This window comes from Haemorhous mexicanus, chromosome 2, assembly GCF_027477595.1.
Source record: "Haemorhous mexicanus isolate bHaeMex1 chromosome 2, bHaeMex1.pri, whole genome shotgun sequence".
Lineage (NCBI taxonomy): Eukaryota > Metazoa > Chordata > Aves > Passeriformes > Fringillidae > Haemorhous > Haemorhous mexicanus.
Genome location: NC_082342.1, coordinates 118,889,137 through 118,911,629, shown reverse-complemented (window position 1 = coordinate 118,911,629; position 22,493 = coordinate 118,889,137). Strand labels below are relative to the sequence as shown.

At 46.2% G+C, this 22,493-nt stretch overlaps 2 protein-coding genes and 1 long non-coding RNA gene across 9 annotated transcripts in view; 2 read left to right on the top strand and 1 right to left on the bottom strand.

Annotated features, from left to right (window-relative positions):
• B3GALT5 (beta-1,3-galactosyltransferase 5) overlaps positions 1-6,314 on the top strand; it is a 39,437-nt gene extending 33,123 nt beyond the window's left edge. For all 4 annotated transcript variants that reach the window (XM_059840115.1, XM_059840114.1, XM_059840113.1 and 1 more), the window contains one exon: positions 157-6,314. In XM_059840115.1, coding sequence (XP_059696098.1) covers positions 157-1,110 — 954 coding nt within the window. In that variant the 3' untranslated portion in view covers positions 1,111-6,314. The remainder of the gene's footprint in view (positions 1-156) is intronic.
• Positions 6,315-13,618: 7,304 nt separating this feature from the next.
• LOC132324107 (uncharacterized) lies at positions 13,619-17,386 on the bottom strand. The gene is made up of 2 exons (XR_009485519.1): positions 16,702-17,386; positions 13,619-16,659 (listed from the first exon to the last, which is right to left on the bottom strand). It is a non-coding gene; the product is annotated as an uncharacterized LOC132324107 (long non-coding RNA).
• Positions 17,387-17,493: 107 nt separating this feature from the next.
• The window catches only part of IGSF5 (immunoglobulin superfamily member 5), a 30,059-nt gene continuing 25,059 nt past the window's right edge, over positions 17,494-22,493 (top strand). The window contains exons 1-2 of one of the 4 annotated variants that reach the window (XM_059840108.1): positions 17,494-17,743; positions 19,628-19,808. In XM_059840108.1, the coding sequence (XP_059696091.1) occupies positions 19,751-19,808 (58 nt within the window). In that variant the 5' untranslated portion in view covers positions 17,494-17,743; positions 19,628-19,750. The remainder of the gene's footprint in view (positions 17,744-19,627; positions 19,809-22,493) is intronic. The other 3 variants (XM_059840111.1, XM_059840110.1, XM_059840109.1) reach the window with 3 other exon arrangements.

The following is a 22,493-nucleotide window of genomic DNA, read 5'->3' as shown; positions in this document are numbered from 1 at the left end:
TGGGGGTGACAGGAGGAGAAATGCAGGTGCCTGAGTGCCCTCAAACAGCAGCTTCCTATTAGAGCTGACCTGGCTTTAAATCCCTGTGCAGGGACTCGGCTGAGAGGAACCAGAGATTATTTTTATGGATGTGCTGCTCCTTCTCGTTCCTTTCAGATGGATTCCAGAAAGTTCAGGCTGTTTGTCTGCCTGCTGGGGCTCAGCAGTGCCAGCCTTTGGCTTTTCTACACCTGGACCGAATTGTGCGTGCTCTGTGAGAGCAGCCAGGGTTACCTGCTCCCCACGGAGACTTTCAGGAGGAGGGAAGAGAACTTCTCCCAGCTCCCAGACGTTGACTGCCACAAGAACCCTCCTTTCCTTGTCCTGCTGGTGGCATGCTCATTCCAGCAGCTGGATGCCAGGATGGCCATCAGGCACAGCTGGGGCAGGGAGAGGACGGTGGCTGGGAAGCGCCTGGTGACGTTGTTCCTGCTGGGGAACCCTGGGGATCCCAGTCAGCAGGCTGCCATGGCTGCTGAGAGCCAGAGGTACAGAGACATCATCCAGAAGAACTTTACAGACACTTATTACAACCTGACCCTCAAGACCATGATGGGAATGGAGTGGATTCACAGGTTTTGTTCCCAGTCCACCTTCACCATGAAAACCGACACAGACGTGTTTGTCAATGTTTTTTACCTCACTGAGCTGCTCCTGAGGAAAAAGAAGAGCACTGGATTCTTCACAGGCTTTTTAAAACTGCACGAGTACCCCATCAGGACAAGAGGGAGTAAGTGGTATGTAAGTAGGAAAGAGTATCCAGGAACGACCTACCCCCCCTTTTGTTCCGGGACTGGATATGTTTTATCCAGCGACGTAGCCAGCCAGATCTATAACATTTCTGAGAGTGTTCCCTTCATTAAACTGGAGGATGTGTTCATAGGGCTGTGCCTCGACAAATTAAAAATTCAGCTGCAGGAGCTTCACTCGGAGCAGACGTTTTTCCCAGAAAGGATCAAGTTCTCTGTTCCTCGCTTCAGGAAAATCGTGACGTGCCATGGAATAAAACCAGCTGAGCAGCTCAGCTACTGGAAGCACTTAGTGGCAGCCACTCAGGGAGGAGTGCTCTAGCACCCACCCTGCTCCACTTAACAGACTGAAATTCTCTGCTTTTACAGGGCTGCTCTCCACCCCAGCAAACTCCCAATTAACTCCAGCTCTGTCACGTTAAAGGCTTTAGAAATGGTTATTTTAATCACAGAATCAGAGAATTGTAAAGGTGGGAAAAAGATGTCCAGGATCATTGAGTCAAACCTTTGACTGAACACCACCTGGTCAATTAAACCAGAGCACTGAGTGCCACATCCAGTCATTCCTTGAGCACCTCCCTGGGCAGCCCCTTCCAGTGCTCAACCAACCCCTCTGTGAAAAAATTCCCTATTTCTGCCTAAGAACCTGCAAACCTCCTTCTCTCCATCCATTCACTCCCACCTCTGTGCCTCCCTTCTCTACACAAGTAACAATTATTATTTTTTTTTCCCTGAAGCATCCAGGCCTGCTAACCCACCCTCCAAAATTTGCTGCCAGAGGCCTGGGAATATTTCTGCTGTGCCAAACAAAACAAAGTCAAAGCACTTTTGTTCAGGGAATAAAATCTGCACCATCTTCCTGGTTGCCCTTGATAAATTACTGCACCCATCTGTGCAGGCACTTAAGGGATGATATTTGTAGCTGTCAGGATGCTCCCTCCTGGCATAGAAAGCTGCAGCCCTGCCCTTGCAGCCAGCTCTGAGTGGGCTGAGCTGCATCCTGGCACAGATCCCTATTCAGTCTACAGCAGGTTTGGGGGTTTTTTTGCAGAGATGGTAGAATTTGCCCATGCAAAGCTCTCAGAACAACCTTGGGCAGTGCAGGTCACCTGGTGGAGGTGTAAAAGCTGCTGCAGCTGTTTCCTTGTGTGTGCTTCCTGCTGCAAATAATCCAGTGGTGGAGCCAGTGCAGGGTGTCTGCTCTTCCTATTAAAAGAGACCCTGGAGACATCCTTTATATTTGTGTCTCACTTTGATTGCCTGAGAGCTGCTGTGAATGGTTTGCCAAGGCTAAACTCGAGTCACTTGCAGTGATTTAGACTTTTTTTTTTTCCCCAAAGAAAAACTGGGTGTGAGAGGGAAAAGACATGAGGATTTTTCTCTCTTTTAAACAAGACCTAGTGGAAAATGTGCTCAAGCAATCATTCAGGCTGGGAGCCCTCTTTCTTATTTCATTCCCCAGCAAGGACTCATGAAATCTCTGGGATGATGCTAAGTTTCAGAGATAGGGAGAGGGGGTCTTTACAGCAGATGCTAAAAATCCTTCAGGGCTCTGAGGAGGGAGAAAGGAGCTGAGAAATCCTCCCTTATGCAATGGTCCTGTTTGATTTTCCTGCAGGCACAGGCAAGGTCAGTGCTATCAGCATGGAATTCCTGTCGTGTCTCTGGGAAGGGTTTTTTCTATAAAGCAGTGAAAGTGGAGCTGTTCCTAAGGGAAGCTGAGGGGATCCAACATCTAGCATGGTAAAAGCATGGAAGAAAGACAGGAAAACAGATTTTATTGTTTTGGAGTTATTTATTTTCATTGTTTTCTTTTTCATTGAAAAGGATTCTTTTTTCTTTCTTTCTTTCCCTTCCTTTTCCTTTTTTTATCCTTCCTGTCAAGGATTTCCCAAGTATCTCATTTTACTTGCCTGTGTCTGAAGAGCAGAGTAAATATTCTCAGCAGGAAGATCCTGCTGAGAAGTGCTTAATAATGGTCACGATATATTATTTATTTTCCTCTGGTGCAACCTGAGATTATGCACTTATTTTTGACCACTGATGATGAACAATGTTTACTTGTTTGCCAAAAGAATGGTATTTTTCATTTTAATATACTTTAATAAACTTTTAATATTTTATTTTAATAATTAAAATATTTAAATAGCTGAATTTTGCTTAAAATTCAGCTATTTTTGAATACTTTTGCTGCCTTCAGAAGGCATGATGGGTCAGACTGATAAAGCCAAGACAACATCTTTTTAATCACTATTCTTTCCATGTAATTACGCAGAAATACCTTGCATCATTCATTGCTGTTGTGCCCAAGGTGCAAGCTGGTTATTCCTTTAATTTATGGAAAATTGGTGAGCAGAAAGGAATTAACCCTGGTCATTGCTAGGCCTTTGCCTTGAGGGGCAGAGCTCTGTGAGCTGGGACAGCATCATCAGCCTGATGTTCTCTTCTTGTTCTCAGAGATAATACAGTCATAAAAATAATAATATAAAAAATGAAATAATCCTGCAGGCAATCGCAGGTCTCACTCCCCCCCTCTGTGCCTGGTGCCAGCAGTTTGTGGCTTTGCATCAGTATAAAAAAGTCACCCTTGAAGGTGGCTTGACCTCTTGGCTGGGGCTTTTATTTGAGTCCAGGAGTGCTCCAAATTACTTGAATCCAGCTGCTGACTGTTCTCAGTCCCTTCTGCAGACTCAACCTCTGTATTTTGGGGGTTAAATTCCAGTGGAAGATGTCCCTGTCTGTGGTAAGGGGGTGGGAATGGATGTTCTTTAAGGCCTCCTCCACCCCAACCCCAACCCTTCTCTGGCTCCACGAATTCCATCTCTGATGGATTGGGAACAAGGACCTGACACAAGGCACTGAAACCATCCTGGCACCATTTCCAGGGAGATGGAATTGTCATTTCAAGTGACCTGTGCAGGATGTCTCTGTTGCTGCCCTCAGGATGTTTTGTCCCCACATCAGTCTCCAATGCCCTGACTGCCCACAAATAAACATTTGTTCTTGCTGAAGCTCTGCTGAGGAGCAGATGAGTTTGGGTTGAAATGTCAGGGATTCAGATTTTCAGGGATTTTTCTGCTCCTCTCCTCTTTGCAGAGTGGTTTCCCAAGTGAATGCTGCACAGAATTTTCCTCAGTATGATGATTTTCTTTGTGTAAATGAGAAACTGATCTTGTAATTCACAGGACCATAGAATTGTTTAGGTTGGGGAAAAAAAAACCTGCAAGTTCCCTGAGTCCAACCATTAACCCCAAAAGGTGTCCCCAAGCACCACATCTACACTTTTTTTAACACTTTCAGGGAGAGTGATTCCTGATTCCACCACCTCCTTGGGCTGCCTCTTTTACCACTCTTCCTGCAAAGAAATTTTTCATAAATCCAGCCTAAACCTTGTTGTTATTACATGGCAAAGGTTCTATATTGCAGGAGTTTGGTACCTCCTCAATGTTTCCCCTAGGCAGCTCCTCTAAGCACTGACTCTTCCTTCTTCTCACAGCAGACAGCTGACTCCAGTTCCCCTCAACCAACCATTCCACTCTTTTATAACACTCTTCTTCTTATTGGCTACAGCTGAGGCCTGTTCCTTATCTCAAATCATTGGCTCTGCTGCAACTCCTTAAGGGGTACGATTACTTTCTCTACCACCTTTAATTCCCCCTTTTAATTACAGAGTTGAAGCATTTCTAGAAGAATATGTTCAACTAAATTAACATTACAACACATTCATATATTTCATTTAGAACTAATAGTTAGACAAACATTCAGACAACATATTACAGTACAAATATATATGTATTTCTAAGTGTTGGTTCAGTTTTGCAGCATTTCTCAGTTTACAAAGTACTTATCTTCAAAATCTTTTATACTGATGCTTAGCAGACATTAAGAGCTCCACTAATCAATAAACACATTGGACTAAATAAGAGAACTATTATTTTTCCAGTTCTTACAGTTACTTTAGTAAATTCTCCCCTGGTCCTTTTCTTCCAAACCCATGGGGCCATATAATTTAGTGTTTGAGTCCTTTCTCTCCCGAAGTCATGTCGGGGTCACCAGTTGCTGCCTTTATACTGCAAAGGTTCCATATTGCAGGAGTTTGGTACCTCCTCAATGTTTCCCCTAGGCAGCTCCTCTAAGCACTGCCTCTTCCTTCTTCTCACAGCAGCCAACAGACCCCAGTTCCCCTCAATCAACAATTCCACTCTTTCATAGCACTCCTCCTCTTATTGGCTACAGCTGAGGCCTGTTCCTAATCTCTAATAATTGGCTCAGCTGCAACTCCTGAGGGATAAGATTGCTTTCTATACTACCTTTAATTTCTTACATTATATCCCCCTACAAAACCTCCCTTGGTGCAACTTAAAGCCATTTCGTCTTCTCCTGTTGCTCTTCACTTGGGAGAAGAGACCAAGTCCCATCCCACCACACCCTCCTGCCAGGGAGTTATGGAGTGCAGTGAAATCCCCCCTGAGCCTCCTTTTCTCCAGGCTAAACCCTTCCCCTGCCCCCTAGGCTGCTTTGAATAAGAATATATTAATTGAGCAATTAATTACTTAAAACATAAAGTTACCCTGCTGGAAAATGTGATTTAAGAAAAAGCAGATGATTGCATGTAAGGCAAATCTATTTGTTTAAACAAAGCCACTGTGCTAGTGAGTTTATATGTATCAGCTAAATTAAATTAGCTTTTGCAGCTGAGGCCTCAGATCATGAATTTTAAAACAATCAAAACAGTATTAGTGGCCTTTTGCAAAATTAGATTCATTTTCCTATGAAAGACCATCCCAAAACAATCAGAAATGTAAGTAGAACTGTAAACACAAAACTGCAGTGTACATATACTTATTTTTAAAATTTTGTATAGGCTGATAAAAGAATTCAGGCAATTTGGGGGCAGTTTGTCGGCAGAAGCTGAGCACTACCCCAATGTTTTTAAGTATTTTGGGTTAGAAGTTCATTAAATGTTTATTTTTTTCTTTAATGAATAGCTTTGAAAAGGTCATCTAAAAGTTACTCCACTGGTTCTAAGTAGGGAGGAGTGCAGAAATCAGCAGAGCTGGCAGTGTCTTAGAGTTGGTTGCATTTCAGCACACTCTGTTTCTTCTAAGATCAGTTTTTGGATGCATAAAAATTAATACTTTTTTTTTTCCCCACTCTCCTAATTCATCAACTAACACATTCCCAGCTTAAATTAGGATTTTCTAATCTGCACAAAGGATTTGGTCTCACAGCTCCTCTGACTCAGACTTATTGAGGAGGCACAACCCTCCCAGGCACTTCTGAAAATCCAGAAGTGGGTTTTTGCAATGGAAGTTTTTCCTTATTTCAGAGTGGAAGGGGACAAAAGGGCTCCTGGTGTGTGCTGGATGTGACAGGAGTGCCTGCTCCTCCTGGATGTGTGCAGGTGAAACTGCAATGTTCATTTCAAAGGCATCACAATGTTTGTATTATTTGCATAGAACATTTGAGTGTTGAGCCAACAGTTCCATGGTTGATATTTTATTAGTAAAGAATTTTGCTACCACAGTTTCATGTGTGTTCTCTTCTCTTTCTGGTTGTGAAGGTATCAGTGTTTTGGGGTGCAGTTATGTCAGGGGGTTGCTTCCTTTTCCAGTTAAAATCAGTAGAATCTGAGAATCATTTATGTTGGAGATGACATTTAAGGTCATCGAGTCCAACCTTTAACCCAGCACTGCTGAGTCCAGCAGTCCCCATGTCCCCAGGAGCCACATCTGCACAGCTCTAAAATCCCCCCAGGGATGGGCACTCCAGCTCTGCCCTGGGTAGTTGTGCCAAGGTTTGGGCACCTTTCTGGGAGAAGTTTTCCCTGATATCCACCCTGAGCCTGCCCTGGCCCAGCCTGAGGCCGTTCCCTCTGCTCCTGTCCCTGTGCTCTGGGAGCAGAGCCCGACCCCCCCGGCTGTCCCCTCCTGGCAGGGACTTGTGCAGAGCCACAAGGGCCCCCTGAGCCTCCTTTGCTCCAGGCTCAACCCCTTCCCAGCTCCCTCAGCCCCTGCTGGGGCTCCAGCCCCTTCCCAGCTCTGTTCCCTGCCCTGGACATGCTCCAGCCCCTCCAGGGCTCTCCTGCAGGAGCAGAACTGGACCCAGCCCTGAGGGACCCCAGCACAGAGGGACAATCCCTGCCCTGCTCCTGCTGGACACACAATTCCTCATCCAGCCCAGCTGCCAGGGGCCTCCTGCCCCCCTGGGCACCCCTGGGCTCGTGTCCAGCCCCTGTCAGCAGCACCCCCAGGGCCTTTTCCAGCTCTCCAGCCCCTCTGCCCAGCCTGGAGCTCCACGGGGCTGTAGTGAGCCAAAGGCAGGATTGGAATTTGGTCTTGTTAAATCTGAATTCGAAACTGTTGAATTTTCTTCCCTTCTCAAAATTGACTTAGGAAATAGTGAGGGAATTGAAAGAAAAAGATAAATTTAACCACAGCTGACACTTTTGGGAAGGACAAGAGCCAAACTGAAGTGATTTCTGCCCCACTGTGTGCCTGAGGATGGCTGCCAGGGTCCTTCTGGGGCCTGGAAGTACAGGGTTATTCTCTTACCACTTCAAAGAGAAATGTGAAATAACTGAAGACCGAAGATTGATTTTCAAACACAAGCAATTATGAACAACAAAAAAAACCCCAAAAAAACCCATAAAAAGTCTTCCCTTACTGCCTTTATCTTTTAGTTTATCTTGCTTACATTTCTGATGTAGTTTGCTTGAGGTTTTTTTCCAGTTGGACTTCAATTCATTAGTTCATGTCAGCAATATATTCCCAGGAATATCTACAAATATTGCCACAGGACTTAGACATATGCAGCACATAGGAGATCCAGCCTGAAAAAGCAGAATTGAATCTGCACATGTTCTGGCTGAGCAAACAGAGACATTTTCCAAAGCTTTCTAAGACAGTGGATTTGAGGCTGTTCTTCTAAAGAGTTCACTTAAGTACATTTTCACTGAAAAATGTAATTTGATGATTTTAATGGTTGAGAAATAATGTTTCACATATTCAAAAATGCATTATTTTTGCAGGAAAAAAAGAAATAAATCCATGTCCTTTCTTAAAATCTGCCCAAGTGAACCATGTACACAACATTCCTTGCATTCAGCTATTGACCTAACCTGACCTTGTTTAATTTATGACTTTGGGTGCAGGGACAGAGGTCTGCAATCACCTTCCTGCTCCTCAGGAATCCCAGCTCCATTTCCAGTTACACAATTCCACTCCACAGACTCCTGTGTGCAGCTGGAGACAGGGACTGCCATAACTTAGTGACGGGCTGTGATTTGCACCTCCAGCTCGTGGATCTGCCAGGCAGCTCTAATCCCTTCCTGTTTAATTTAATTATTCCTGCTGAAACAGCAGTTGTAAGTAAATGTTTGACTTGGGTACACAAAGGGACCTGCACCTTTTCCACCATGAGCTGCTGCTTGTCAAGGTGCAGAGGGGAACGAGAGAGCAGAGAGAGCTGAGCTGGGAGCAGGGGCAGGGCGTGGAGTGGGAGTGATGCTGCTGGGTGCTGACAGGGTGAGGAGGGGTGGAACAGCTCAGGGTGAGGGGCTGTGAGACACTGTCTAGGTTTGGAAAGCCAGGCAGGAGCCTCCCCTGAAATGGAAAGTGTAAACCCCTTCCCTCTGAATTGCAATAAATTTTAAATTAAGGGGGTCTCAGGCAAAAATATGGGAGCAGGAATAAGAGTTCTTTAATGGGGAAGAAAATAAAAGAATAAAATAAACAATGACAGAGTCAGAACACACCCTGACACCCTGTGGGTCAGGGTGCTGGCAGCAGTCCCATTGGAATTGTGGCTGCAGCCCTCCTGCAGTGCCAGGGGTGGTTCTGCTGGAGCAGGGATCCTGTAGAAGGGTGTATTCTTCCTCTGAAGATCCAGTGAGAGAAGAGGCAGCTGCTGTTCCTCTGGGAAATCCAGTGGAGAAGCTCTGCTGGTGTTCCAAAATCTCCAGATTATATCCAGGTAGGAATGCTTGGCTCCTCCCTCTGGGCTCACATCTCCCAATGGGATGCTGTAGTTCTTATCAGCCATGCAGGGACATCCAATGGCCTCTTATCAGCAGGTGTCCCCCCAGAGGAAGGAGTGGGTGTGGAGGAGATAAGGAAAACTGCCCACTTGACAGAAGACAACTGTGGTGTTTGAGGTCCCCAGGACAAGGTGAGAGATGAGGATTTGGTTCCGTGTTCTCAGAAGGCTGATTTATTATTTTATGATATGATATTATATTAAAAGAAATGCTGTACTAAAACTATACTAAAGAAAGAGAAAGCATACAGACAGAAGGCTAAAAGAGAATGAAAAATAAAAACCTGTGACTGACCAAAGTCCCAACACAGCTGGACTGGGATTGGTCATTAAGTTAAAACAATTCACATGCTGGGTAAACAATTCTCCAAGTCACATTCCAAAGCAGCAAAACAGGGAGAAGCTGAAGCTTCCCAGCTTCCCAGGAGAAGAAATCCTGGTGGAAGGATTTTTCATAAAATATCACAGTGACAGACAACTGCCACACAGATGGCAAACAGAATACAATCTGCTTGGCAATCCAGGACAGGCACCTCAACCCATTTTGGGGCCAAGCCCTATGGGTGGGACTCTGGCAGGAGGTTTCCTGAGCCACACCACCTTCAGGTGCATGGGAGATGGAAGAGGAAAGGACTGGAAGATTTATCCTTTAAAACGTCAGTCTTTACTGTATTCTTGAGATCTTTTAGTACTCACCTGTTCCCTCAGCTTTTAGGAGATCTCAATTTGTCTACAAGTGTTTCAAAGGAAATGACCAAACAGAATCATGAAATCTGTGAGGTTGGGTTGAAAGGACCCTTTAAAGGCCATCCAGTCCCACCCCCTCTGCTGTGGGCAGTGACATCTTCAACTCAGTCAGAGCCCTGTCCAGCCTGGCCTTGAAGTTTTCCAAGGATTGGGAATCCACCACCCCTCTGGACAACCTGTTGTGGTTTTCCTCACTCTCATTGTAAAAAATTTCTCATATCTAGTTTAAACTGGCCCTCCTTCTGTTTAAAGCCATTACCCCTTGTCCTATCAGTACAAGGCCTTGTAAAAAATCCCTCTCCAGCTCTCTTGCAGCCCCTTCAGATAATGGAAAAGTGCAGTAAGGTCTCCCTGGAGAGTTCTCTGGTGTGAAGAGCCCCAACTCTCTCAGCCTGAATATCAAAATAAATTCACTGCTGCTCTACAGGAGAAACCCAAAATACAGCAGTGATTCTGCCACATGGAGAGAAATTGAGTATCTGAAACCATCTCTCCAGAGCCTTATGGTGTCCTGCTGCAAAAGGGCAGCTTTCAGTCACAGACCTGGTATCTCAAACAGTGCAGAGGAAACATTGATTTCCAAAAAAAAACCAAAAACCCTGCAATTTCTACTTGGTGATCTTAACTGAATGCCCAAAGGGAGCAGCAAGGTGTCAGTCACAGGGATGGATGTGCTTTGTGAAAATGCAAAAGGGAGACAGACAGCTCTCCCAGTGTCTCACTTGCTGTGCTGGTGACACTCTGCTCTCTCATCCTGGCAGTACCACTCTGGATCATGCCTGTGGGGCACTGTGGAAGCCCAGGGCACTGGGAATATTTCTCTGTCTGCTCTGGAGTGCCCTGACCCCCAGGGCAGCACTGACTTTGACCCTCATCCATGGAGAAAGTTTCCCAGACTTCAAGATAGACTAGAATCCACAAAAGTGTGAAATAGATTTTAGAGAGTAGTGCGGATGAGAAATTGAGGTTTTGGGGTTTTTAGTGTGTTGTGGATGGAAGCAAGATGGAGGGCACAGGGTGTGGTCCTGGGTTCCTTCTTCACCTTCTTCTTCTTCCTTCTCCATGGGTTTGGGTGGCATTTTGTAATTGGGCAGAAAAGTCCCCATTGCAGCTCTGTGGGATCAGATATTGGGTTAAAGGGGAAAATAATCCAGGTGTCAGTTCTTCATTGGATGGTTCAGTCTTAAAAGCCCTTGGAACAAGAGATTGTTGGCCATTTTGTGCCTTCTAATGAAAAGCTGAGAACTCACAGCAGTGAGACTGTTTTACTGATAAGAAATAATAAACACCTGAGTCTGAACATGAAACACCATCTCAAGTGCCTTCAATCCAGACCCCAGAGACACCCACAACTGGTACCCCCACAGGGCACTTGGGGAATATTTACTAATATTCTATTTTCAGAGGTGTGAGTATGAACGTTTCTCATAACTGGTAGCTCTTGCAAAACCATCAGGAAAATAAGAAAGGGCTGGGGGTGTTGGACAAGATGAACTTCAGAGGTCCCTTCCAATGCTATAAATTCTGTGGGATTCTGTGTGAAAAGGGGTTTAATTCCATGGTCTCATGGTAAATTTCCTGGGAATTCCTATGGGATTTGGAGCCCTGCACTCAGTGTCTGTGTGTGCATTCCTCTGACAAAGCTTTGTTCATCTGGTGTGCCCAGAGCTGGACTCACTGTGCTTGCTAGAGAGGGGTGGTGAGCACCAGTTTTAAAGGAGCTCTGAACAGATTTGCACTTTGCTTGAACTCCTTGAAGAATCTGGTTTGCCATGTAAGCCTCAGGAAGAGCCTGAAAAGCATGACCTTAAGCAATAATGAAAAATGCAATCATGATTATGAGTGTAGAGAATGATGTTTCCCTTTTCTTGGCACATTATCACGCTTTGAAAAGTTCTTTAGAATAAACTGAAGGATAACCAGAGCAATTAAAGCTGTTTGAATCAGAGACAAAGCATTTCTAAAGCTAAAGAAAATGTTGCCAGGGGAACTGATGTATTAAAAATTTCCTTCTCAGATTTACACTCCCTCTGACAGCACCAAAGCTGCATCCTGTGTCACTGTGTGATAAAGTTTCTTACTTCATCTGGCCTGAACTCCATGATAAATGTCTTCATCTACCTGCCCTGAATGATGACATTTTCATTCTCCCAGCTACAACTCACTGGTTTCAGTGCTGGAGAGGAGAAATGCACCTGGCAAAGGGGAAGAAGCATGGAATGTGGTTTCCAAGGAGTGCTGGCAGGAGAGGACTGGAGCATGGCATTCCAGTTGTGCAGATTTATTCAGGACAAATAAAAACTGTGAGGGTATTTGTGCCAAAAAAATGTGTTTAATCCTGAGGCCTCCTGGGTGTGAAAGTCTGGAGGAAGATTATGTCCAAAGCTTTCCTCATTAAAGGCCCACAGCAATTCTGCAAAGAGCTGTGGCCTTACTATAATCAGCAAGGAAAAAAAAAGAAATGAAAAAGAAATTAAAGAAAAAACAGATTAATTAAATGGATGTTAAAAGGTTTCTGATGATTTACCCTGGAGTAGATTCATGGCAGCGTAATTCCATGAATCTTTACATCAAGGCAAAGATTACCTGACTTCCTCTGAAGGAAACAAAGCAGGATTCCTCAGACCAGTGGGAAGCAACCTGGTGGGATTGGTCTCAGCTACTTTTGCAGTCTAAACCAGAAAGTCCAGCCCAGCCTTTCAGACTCCTCTGGAATTCTGACATTGTTCACAGGGGTCCCAGGATGAGGGAAGAGATGAGAAAGTTGACTCCGTGTTTCAGAAGGTTTGATTTATTATTTTATGATATATATATTATATTAAAACTATACTAAAAGAACAGAAGAAAGGATTTCATCAGAAGGCTGGCTAAGAATAGAAAAGGAATCAATAACAAAGGTTTGTCTCTGATCGAGATGGTCTGGACAGCTGGACTGTGATTGGCCATTAATTAGAAATAACCTCATGAAACCAATCCCAGATCCACCTGCTGCATTCCACAGCAGCAGATAAGAATTGTTTACATTTTGTTCCTGAGGCCTCTCAGCTTCTCAGGAGGAAAAAAAATCCTAAGGAAAGGATTTTTCATAAAACATGTCAGTGACATGGAATGAAAATAAGGAGGGAGACAATGGGGGAAAATGCATCTCAATGTTTACAAAGGTGACACAGAGAGGAAATGGCCCAGCCCTGTTATTTCCAGAGCTTTTCCCTCTAAGCTTCTGATTAAGGAAAAATGTGATTATGCTAACAGACTAATGATAAGATTTAAAAATCTCATTAGAGACAGAGAGGGATCTGTGTGTCTCAGGTTTCTGCAGCTAACATGAATAAAATCTGTTTTGAATAAGAAACCTTGCAGAGCATCAGATATTTTGGAGAACAGCAGAGGAAAGGAGGAAGAGCATAAAAAGAGAGGAAAAAAACAGAGGCAGAGTTGGAAAAGTTATGGCTTAGCATCTCTTTGGCCTGATTTGCTAGTGGAGAGAAGCATCCTGTAGGCAAGAGAGAGACAGCTAATTCAGTCCCACGGACAGCTTTTCTCCTGCCTTTGTCTTTTCTAGGGGTTTCAATTCCCTTGCTCTTCATGAGAGAAAACAACATTTATTTCTTTGGTAGGGAGTCATTTCTCAAGATCCTTGTAATGGCCCAACATCCTTTCAAGCCCATTTTCATGAAGAAATGAAGAATCTTATTTTTGTTTCTAGCACTGACCTCAAATCAGCTTTACCCAGAAAGTGGCTTTTCTCTGCTGTTTTAGTGCTCACACAATCTGATCATATTTTCTTTGCCTCAGCTAAAAAAGCCAAAATACAGCATGGTGATTTTACAGAAGAAGGTGTCTAAATGCTGTTCATTTTCTATCACAGAATGGTTTGGGCTGGAGGGGACCTTAAAGATCATCTGATTCCATCTCCTGTGCCATGGCAGGGACACCTTCCACTGTGCCAGGCTGCTCCAAGCCCCACTGTCCAACCTGGCCTTGGGCACTGCCAGGGATCCAGGGGTGTTGGATGAAGTTTTTTTCTGACTTAGAGATTGGGTAACTGAGAGGCATTTTAAAAACTTTTATTTTCAGTCTCATGTGAAGGGTGAGACAATACAGGTGGTATAATTCATACTATTACAACCAGAAATTGACTATTTCTTAATTACAGTAGATTATCAGCATTTCTTGGCCTACCAGCTTTAGCCACTCCATGCTGTAAATGCCTTAAAGCCAGTTATCTAAAATTACCCCTGGTGGGTCCCACTGCAATGCATCTTTCACAGTTCTGTTTCTCTGAAGTATCTAGGCTTTTTTGTGAGCCTTTCCTTTGAAACTTGTTTCTAGTTCTGTTTTCCTCTCAACAATGTTTGTCCTACTCTATGGTATTTTTAAGTCAGCACTTCTTATCCTAAAGTTTGCATACAGATGCACACTGTGTGAGCCTTCTGTCTTTGAGAATTTTCTACAAATTTCCCACACAGGGGCAGCCACAGCTTCTCTGGGCACCCTGTGCCAGGGCCTCCCCCCCATCCCAGGGAAGAATTTCTTCCTAATATCCCATCTAAACCAGCTCTTTCAGTCTGAAGCCATTCCCATCGTGACAATTTGTCCCATTCTCCTGCAGGGGAAACAGAAATTACCCGTGTGGCCCCAGTGGCAGGGACAGAAGGTTTCCCTGAGTGAATCCCAGGAAGTCCATTTCCCTCAGAGCTCCTCATGTGGGATGGCACACAAGCTGTGCAGACATATGTTCCAGCCTCACACACCCCAGAACAAAAACGGGGGGGTTGCTTAGGAGTTCACAGTGTACACACCATCCAGAAATGGGTTTGGAAGGGCTGGGTGGGGGGGGAAGGGTGAAAATCCTCCTACTCACTGGCAGAAGAAAAAGGAAAAATTGGAAAGAAGTGTCTTGGGGAAAGGGAGTGGGAAGCAGGACTTGCCTGGTGATTCACAAAGTGACCAAGATGCTTTACCATTGAAATCAGGCTGGAAAAGTAAGGACCTGGTCTTTAAAACATCATGAGCATGGGTAACCTTGTGCATGCACACTGGGGACCACATCTCATCCCATTCCACCTCATCCCACTCCATCCTACCCCACTCCATCCCATCCCAAAGTTTTACTCATCCCAACACCGTGGTTCATCAGGAAGGCCAAAGGAAGGAAGGAGCCGACAAGGTCAGTAATTAATAATTAATAAAATGTCAATGCAGGTGCTGTCTTCTCTAACACAGCTTGGCACTGTCATGTCTCTGACTGCTCTTCATTGGTTCATGCCCATCCCCTCAGTGTAGAGAGGACAATCTCTTCTCAGCAGTGCCAAATGACAGCTTTGTTAAAGTTCTAAAAGCAGCAATTATCCTTTCCAAAGTGTTTTTATGAAGTGTCATCTTGATTAATTCATGTTGAAAATTCATTTTAACCTTTGGCGTTTCTCCTGCTTGGGCAACCAGAGAGGGAATGTGCTCATCAGATGTTATTTATCCCTTTTTTTTTTTCTCTCTAGCTTTATTGAGACACACCTGTATGGAAGGCATTTCAAGAATATTGTTATTTAAGTCAGTGGAACAAGAGTGTGAAGTTTTAGACTTTAAAGAAGAAGGTTTGTAAAGTCGAGGAAATAGTAACAAAAAAAAATATAACTGGTCAAAAGACCCTCTTCCCACAGCTTTCATGGCTATTTCTTTTAACAAGTCTGGGCAATACTTTTTCTAATAAAGCCAAGTTTTTAAAATTTATTTTCAGAAATTTCTCACTATTCTCCAAACTGAATCATTCATTTCCCTTTGCTGAACCTTTCCATTTTGAGTCACTGTGACATTAATTTCTACTTGCTACTGTTACTGTGCTTATAGGAAATACAGTTTAGGGAAGTTTTACATTCCTTTTTTACAATTTAAGCTCATCATAAAAATCTCCTGACATGTCACATCAGTTCAACTCACTGACCAACAACGGCATAAAATGCAGGATGCAGTTCTTGGAAGAAGACAAAGGCTGTAAGAACATCTCACACACACAACCCCCTCAGTCTCCCGGCGCCATCGGGAGGAATTTCATCACGGAAAGGATGATGAAACACTGGAAGGCACTCCCAGGGAGGTGGAGTTACCGTCCCTGGAGGAGTTTAAGGAAGGACTTTAAGAGGCGTTTAAGGGTGTGGCACCCAGTGCTCCGGTCGGGTTGACAAGGTGATCGGTCAAAGGCTGTCCTTGATGATCTCAGAGGTCTTTTCCACCCTAATTGATTCTGTGACCCTGTGATGTTCCCCAGTGCTGCCACAGCCTGATCCTGGGTGGACACCTTGGTTTTACATGCAGAAGATTTACCTGAAAAGTTTTACACCCAGCTCTTACAAAGTTTTACCTGCCGCCCTGCCCCATCTCCTCCAGCTGCAAACTGAGCCCCTGGATGCTCCCTGGCCCAGCCCCTCACCCTGTCGAGGGCTGCTGCTGGACCTCAGCACACCCAGCTGGGGTGACAGTGACCACTGGAAGGGGCATGGCTGGCCCAGGCACTCCTGCTCTCTGCCACCCTGCCTGGGGCACTTAAACAGTGGGATGTGCTCCAGCCTCATCACACTCACCTGTGCCATTACAGCAGGGGACATCAGTGCCAGGCACCACTGCACACACCTGTGTCAGCATAACAGGGGAAACTGGCACCACTGCACTCACCTGTGTCGTTGTAAAGGGGGGACATTGGTGCAAGGCACATCACACTCACCTGTGTCATTGTAACAGGGGACATCCATTCCAGGCACATCACACTCACCTGTGCCAGTACAACAGGGACATTGGCATGATTGCACTCACCTCTGCCATTGTAACAGGGGACATCAGTGCCAGGCACCACCACACTTGCCTGTGTCATTGTAACAGGGGAAATTGGCACCATGGCTCTCACCGGTGTCACTGTGACAGGTGACACCCATTCCAGGCACTATCACACTCACCTGTGTCACTGTGACAGGTGACACCCATTCCAGACACCATGGGGCTCACCTGTGTCCCTGTAACAGGGAAAATTGGCACCATAGTGCTCACCTGTGCCACTGTAACAGGGGACACCTGTCCCAGGCACCATCACACTCACCTGTGTCACTGTGACAGGGGAAATCGGCACAACTGCACTCACCTCTGTCACTGTAACGGGGGACACCTGTCCCAGACCTGTCTCACCCCCCACCCTGTTCCAGGGACCATGGCTCTCACCTGTGTCACTGTGACATGTCACCTGTCCCAGGCCATCCCTGTCCCCTGCTGGTTGCCCCCCTGACCTCCCCGAGCGCTCTCCCCGGCCGTGCCGGGTCCGGTCCGGCTGTCCCGCGGCGCTGCTGTGCGGGCACCGTGCGGGACTCGCTCCTTGTGTCACCGTGCGGGGCTTGCTCTGTCACCATGCGGGGCTGGCTCCGTGTGTCACCGTGCGGGGTTGGCTCCGTGTGTCACCTTGAGGGGTTTTCTCCGTGTGACACCGTGCGGGGCTCACTCCTTGTGTCACCGTGCGGGGCTGGCTCTGTGTGTCACCGTGCGGGGTCGGCTCTGTCACCGTGTGGGGCTGGCTCCGTGTGTCACCGTGCGGGGTCGGCTCTGTCACCGTGCGGGGTTCGCTCCGTGTGTCACCATGCGGGGCTGGCTCCAAGTGTCACCGTGCGGGGTTTCTCCGTGTGTCACCGTGCTGGGCTCACTCCGGGTGTCACCGTGTGGGGCTGGCTCTGTGTGTCACCGTGCGGGGTCGGCTCTGTCACCGTGCGGGGCTGGCTCCGTGTGTCACCATGCGGGGCTCACTCCGTGTGTCACCGTGCGGGGTCGGCTCTGTCACCGTGTGGGGCTGGCTCCGGGTGTCACCATGCGGGGCTGGCTCCGTGTGTCACCGGCCGTGTCACTTCCTCCGGGCCGGTTAAACATTGACAGGCACAGGGCGGAGGAAGGCAGAGGCCATCCCTGCGTGTCACAGTGCCAGGCACGGCCTGCGGCTGAGGGACAGCTCGGAGCAGCCTCCCTTCCCTCACAGACAGTGTCCCCAACACCTGAGGGACGTCTCCCGGGGACAGCAGGTGAGGGCTGGCCCGGGATCCCCGCCTGGATCCCCTCCAGCCTCCTGCGTGGGCAGCGTGAGCCGGAGCTGTCGTCAGAGGGACAGCGGTGGCAGAGACCTCAGCGCCAGGGATGTGATCCAGGTAAAGCCCTGGGCAGCCTGGATTTGCTTCCAAGCCGACAGAGCCGGGGGATGGAAGATAATTTTGCCCTTTTAGCCCTTCTCCCTGCTCCTGCTTTAGCAGGGAGCCTGCCCTGGGTGGCAGGAGTGGTTTGTGGCTCTCTCTGCTGTTCTGCTTCCTGGCATTTGGGGTTGGTGTCCGTCCTGGGGTGCCCAAAGCTCCTGAGCCCCTCTCTGGGTCCAGCTGCCATCCCTCGAGGGGATAATTATTGTTGTTATCCCCTGCCTGTGTTGTGGATGTGGGAGGGAGCAGGCTCAGAGCTGCACCGGCAACCTGAGTCACCCATGCACTGGCAGAGGAAGGGAAAAGCAGCCCAAAACAAACCCAGGCATTTAATTCATCCTCAGCCAAAATATCCTGTTTCATCTGGGGATCAGATAATGTTTCCCAGCCCTTTGAAAGTCCATTTTGAAACCGAGTAAAACAAAATATTAGAGATCCCTCTCTTTCCTGCCTTGCTCTACTTCAGCCCAAGCTGTTTGCTGATTTTTGTCGTGGATTTGGCACAATATTCTTGCCAGTTTATTCTTCACCGTGTAAAACTTTGCCCAGCTCAGATTGCTTTGGTGCAGCTGGATTTGTCGGGGGGGGGGGGGGGGTGGGTATGAAGGCTGCTGCTCTGGTTGGAAATCCTGCTTGGTGTCACAGCTTCCTGGAAAAGGCCCCAGCTCTGTGTTTTGGATTTGTTTCCTGGGGCTTTACTCGGGCTGTTGCACTTGGTATGACAGATGATACCAGCTCCTGTAGTCCTGACTGGTTTGTGTGTGGCAGCCAAGAGCTGTCACAGTGACAGAGCACAGAGAAATCCCTCCAGGCTGTGCAGAGTGACCCTCCCTCCCCACCTGCCTGCTGGGGACTCCTCCACATGTAAAATATGGAGATAAAAAGACCCAACACCTTTCAAAATGCACTAGAAAAGCCTGAACCAGCCTTTGAATGAGCAGGAGAAGAAACCAGCCCACAGGTTTGGCTGAAAACCTTGATTAAGTTGACAGGGCTGTCCTGTAGGTTCCCAGGGTAAACTGAAAGCTTGAAAAATGGGAAAATGGGGATGAAAGTGAAAGCTGAGCCTGCCAGATTCCAGCAGGGAACGGCGCTCTGGGTCCTCCTGGTGCTGCAGGAAACCCAGGGTGTCCCTGTGGTGACACTTAATTGTCATGCACTGCACAGTGCTGCCACAAAGAACCCCCCAGGGGTCAGAAACACTCTTCTGACAAGAAATTTGGTCTGGCCACAAAACCACATCCTCTGGCCCGGGTCCCTTTCACAAAGGCAAGCTTCAGTGGCCCAGAAGAGGAATTTGTAAACCAAGCACAGTCAAAGCCTCTCCCACATATTTTGAGGGGGAGGAGGAGAATATCTCACAAGTGAATCACAAACATTGAAAAGGCAGAAAATATGGGAGTAAGGTGGTGTCTCTCACCCAGGATCTGTGTATTGTTTCTGACCACAGTGGAGAGCTGCAGGTGGTTTATTGTGGGGTTTAGGAGGCACTCTCAGGTTCTGAGGAATAGCTCTGGGGACCTTTTTTTGCACTCTCAGCCTTTCTGAGGGCTCAGCCTGGGCAGCTGGGAGGAGATTTGATGTTTCTCATCTTCACAAGTGCAGCAGCTTAGAGAATTATTTTTCCCAGTGGCTCAGGAGTAACTTTAATGATGCAGCTGGAGCTGCCCTGGCCCTGTCAGTGCTGAAGCAGGAGGGGCTGAGGAATGGGAGATCTGCAGGAGGAGGTTTCTCTGCTGAAAAAAAGGTCCTCTGTGTCTTTAAAACAGTTATTTGAAGAAAGACTCAACTCTGTTTCCAAACCCTCCCTCATTTAATCTTTTCCCCTTGCTGGTGGTACAGGTCACACAAAGTCACCCAGACTCATTCCTGAGTTTCTCCAGGAGCTCTGTCCTTCAGCTCCTTCTCAAGCATGCAGTGACCACTGGTGGCTTCCTGCCTCAGGGACCAGGAGAGAATGCTCCAATGGAGAGCTTCCAGAAATGCATTTTGCTTCCCCTCATCCTGACTGCCTCGCTGCCAGGTAGGACCTGTTCACACCCCCTGAGATGAACCAGCACAGACAAAAAGTGGGCACTCGTTTCAGGGTGGTGAAAATGGCCTTGGTGATGAGCTCAGACTGAGCACTCAACACAGAGTGGGATTATTTCAACTGCTTGAAAAGAGATGTTTGTGTTCAAGCCTGAACCATCTGATGATTTAGAGTGTGCTTGAGTGAGAAGGACTGAGCAGGGTGTGGGGTGGGGAGGAGGTGGGAGGGCTGCCCTCTTTCAGTTTCTCTCCTTGTTTTTCTCTTCTTCCTGTTTGGGGCCGCTTTTGAGGCTGCATCTGTAGAAAACTCAGTATCAGCAGCTGGTTTTTACTTCCAGAAGTAAATGCAAATTACCACGTTGCTGGTTTACCACCAATTCACACTTTACATGCCTGAGTCTCAAAGTCAGTCGAGATTAAAAGTGTCTTGGTGGCAAAGCTTTAGAGGAAAAGTGAATATTAAGTGACTAGTTGGGTAATGGAGACTAGGCTGATTTTTTTTTTTTTTTTTTAAATTATAGTCTAGCTGGAGTTTTAAGAGGCTCTGACAGAAATGAGCTGCAGTGGGATGAGGGGAAAGGTTTTGTCATGGATTAATAGTGAAAGGAAACACCATGCAGGAATAAACACTGAATTTTCTGAGCAGGGGAGCTGTGTGGTATTCAACAAGCTCTTAAACAACCTGGTGAAGAGGAGGGAGCTGTGAGGTGGCAGACTTTGCAAGCAGTGCAGAATTACTTAGGGCAGCCAAATCCAAAAAGGGACCAGGAAGATTTGCCAGAAAATGTCATGATGTCAGATGAGTAAGTAAGAAAGGCAGAGAAAGCATTTAATTCAAAGCATCTCTTAAATACAATGTCTAGTGGAGAAAGGAATAGATGTCTTGGAAAGAGAGTAAATTGCTGAAAAAGAGAGAAAATTTCACCATTTAATGTCTTCAGCAAGGGCAGATAAAATGAAACCTGGCATGATGTAAATCCACAGAAAGGTTTCATCTCAGGTGTTGGCTGTTTTGTTAACCCTTCCCTCACAAACAGGACAGGTCTGAGAAAGCTACAAAGTGTGATGGAGCTGTTCTAAGGTAGAGAACAAAGAATCATGGGAGGGTGTGGGTTGGAAAGGACCTTAAAAATCTTCCAGTTCCAACCTCCCTGCCGTGGGCAGGGGCACCTTTCACCAGACCAGGTTCCTCAATGCCCCATCCAGTCCTGAATGCTTCCAGGATGGGACATCCAAAGCCCCTCTTCTCTAGGAGGGAAGGATGAGCAGGCTTCATTAGACTGGGATATCTTTTTCCTGCTTGTGAAGAAGAATAAATGACAAAAATGTATTAAAAAGATGAATTATATGGAAGTGAATGGTGAAATGATTTTCCACAATTTCTCATAACAAAAAGAATTCATGGCAACCACTAAAAGAAGATTTAAGGCTAACCAAAGCCTGTTCTCTTCTCAGAGCATGTAATTAAGTAGTAAAGCTCATGGTCACTGGCTGTGGGGAATATCAAATTACTAACATGCTGAAAAAACCTAGAAACAAATATTATAAAGGGTAGAAGAAGTGTCACCATCACATTTTCTGAAAAATCCCTTCACCAGCATTTCTTCTCCTGGGAAGCTGAGAAGCCTCCAAGAAAAAGGAAAACAACATTATCTCATTTGTTTCTCCTGTGTTTTGTTGCTTTGGAATGTGGTTTGGAGATTTTTTTTTAATCCAAAATGTGAGTTGTTTTGACTTAATGACCAATCCCAGTCAGGCTGTGTCAGACTCTGAGGAGAGAGTCAGGAGCTTTTAATTAGTATCTTGTTAAGCCTTCTGTCTGTATCCTTTCTCTATTCTTTAGTATAGATGAATAGAATAGAATAGAATAATAAATCAGCCTTCTAAGAACATGGAGTCAGATTCATCATTTCCTTCCAATGGTGGGGACCCCAGAAAGTACCACACAGAAGCAATTTTTGGCTCAGGAAATCCCTGGATCTCTTTTTCTTTGGGCACTAGGAAGTTCTACCAGGCATTGCTGTGAAACATTGAGTGAGAAGAGAGAGGGAGACATGCCTGGGGGCTGTGGAGAGGTTTGTGTGCAGGTGGGAGGAAATAAGAGTTGCTGAGCATCAGGAGTCTGGTATTACTTGACAGAAACATCCTGTAAGCATTTAAAAATTCTTGTTAACACAAATGAACAAGCCAGTCCCTCGCTGCAGGCTTTGACAAGCTCTAACCTACTTTGGTTTTCAAAAAGCTCAGCTGCAGGGCTGTTGGGTTCTGAGACAAACTTGAGCTGCTTATTTATTTATTTATTGTTGTGTATTTAACAGCAGAGCTGTGGCTGGAGCAGTGGGCCGGTGGTGAGGAGGGGAGGTTGAGGTGGGATGAGCAGGAGACTGAAGAAAAAGTGAAGAGAAAAAGGAATTTCAAAGAGACTGGAGGAAAAAAGATTTAGAAATTCCAACAGAAAGACAGATATTAGCTGCAAAAACTGAAGGATGAAAAGCAGTGTTTGTGGAAGGGCAATATGGGCAGAGAGGGGGAGATTATTTTGAAATACGATAATGAGGCTGAAAAAAAAGAGGAATCATTATGGCAAAAGGATAAGCTCATCCTGTCCTTCCCTGTGCTGCATCCAAATAGGTCACTTACAAAAGAGGAAAGACAGAGCCAGCAGAGGACAGGAGGC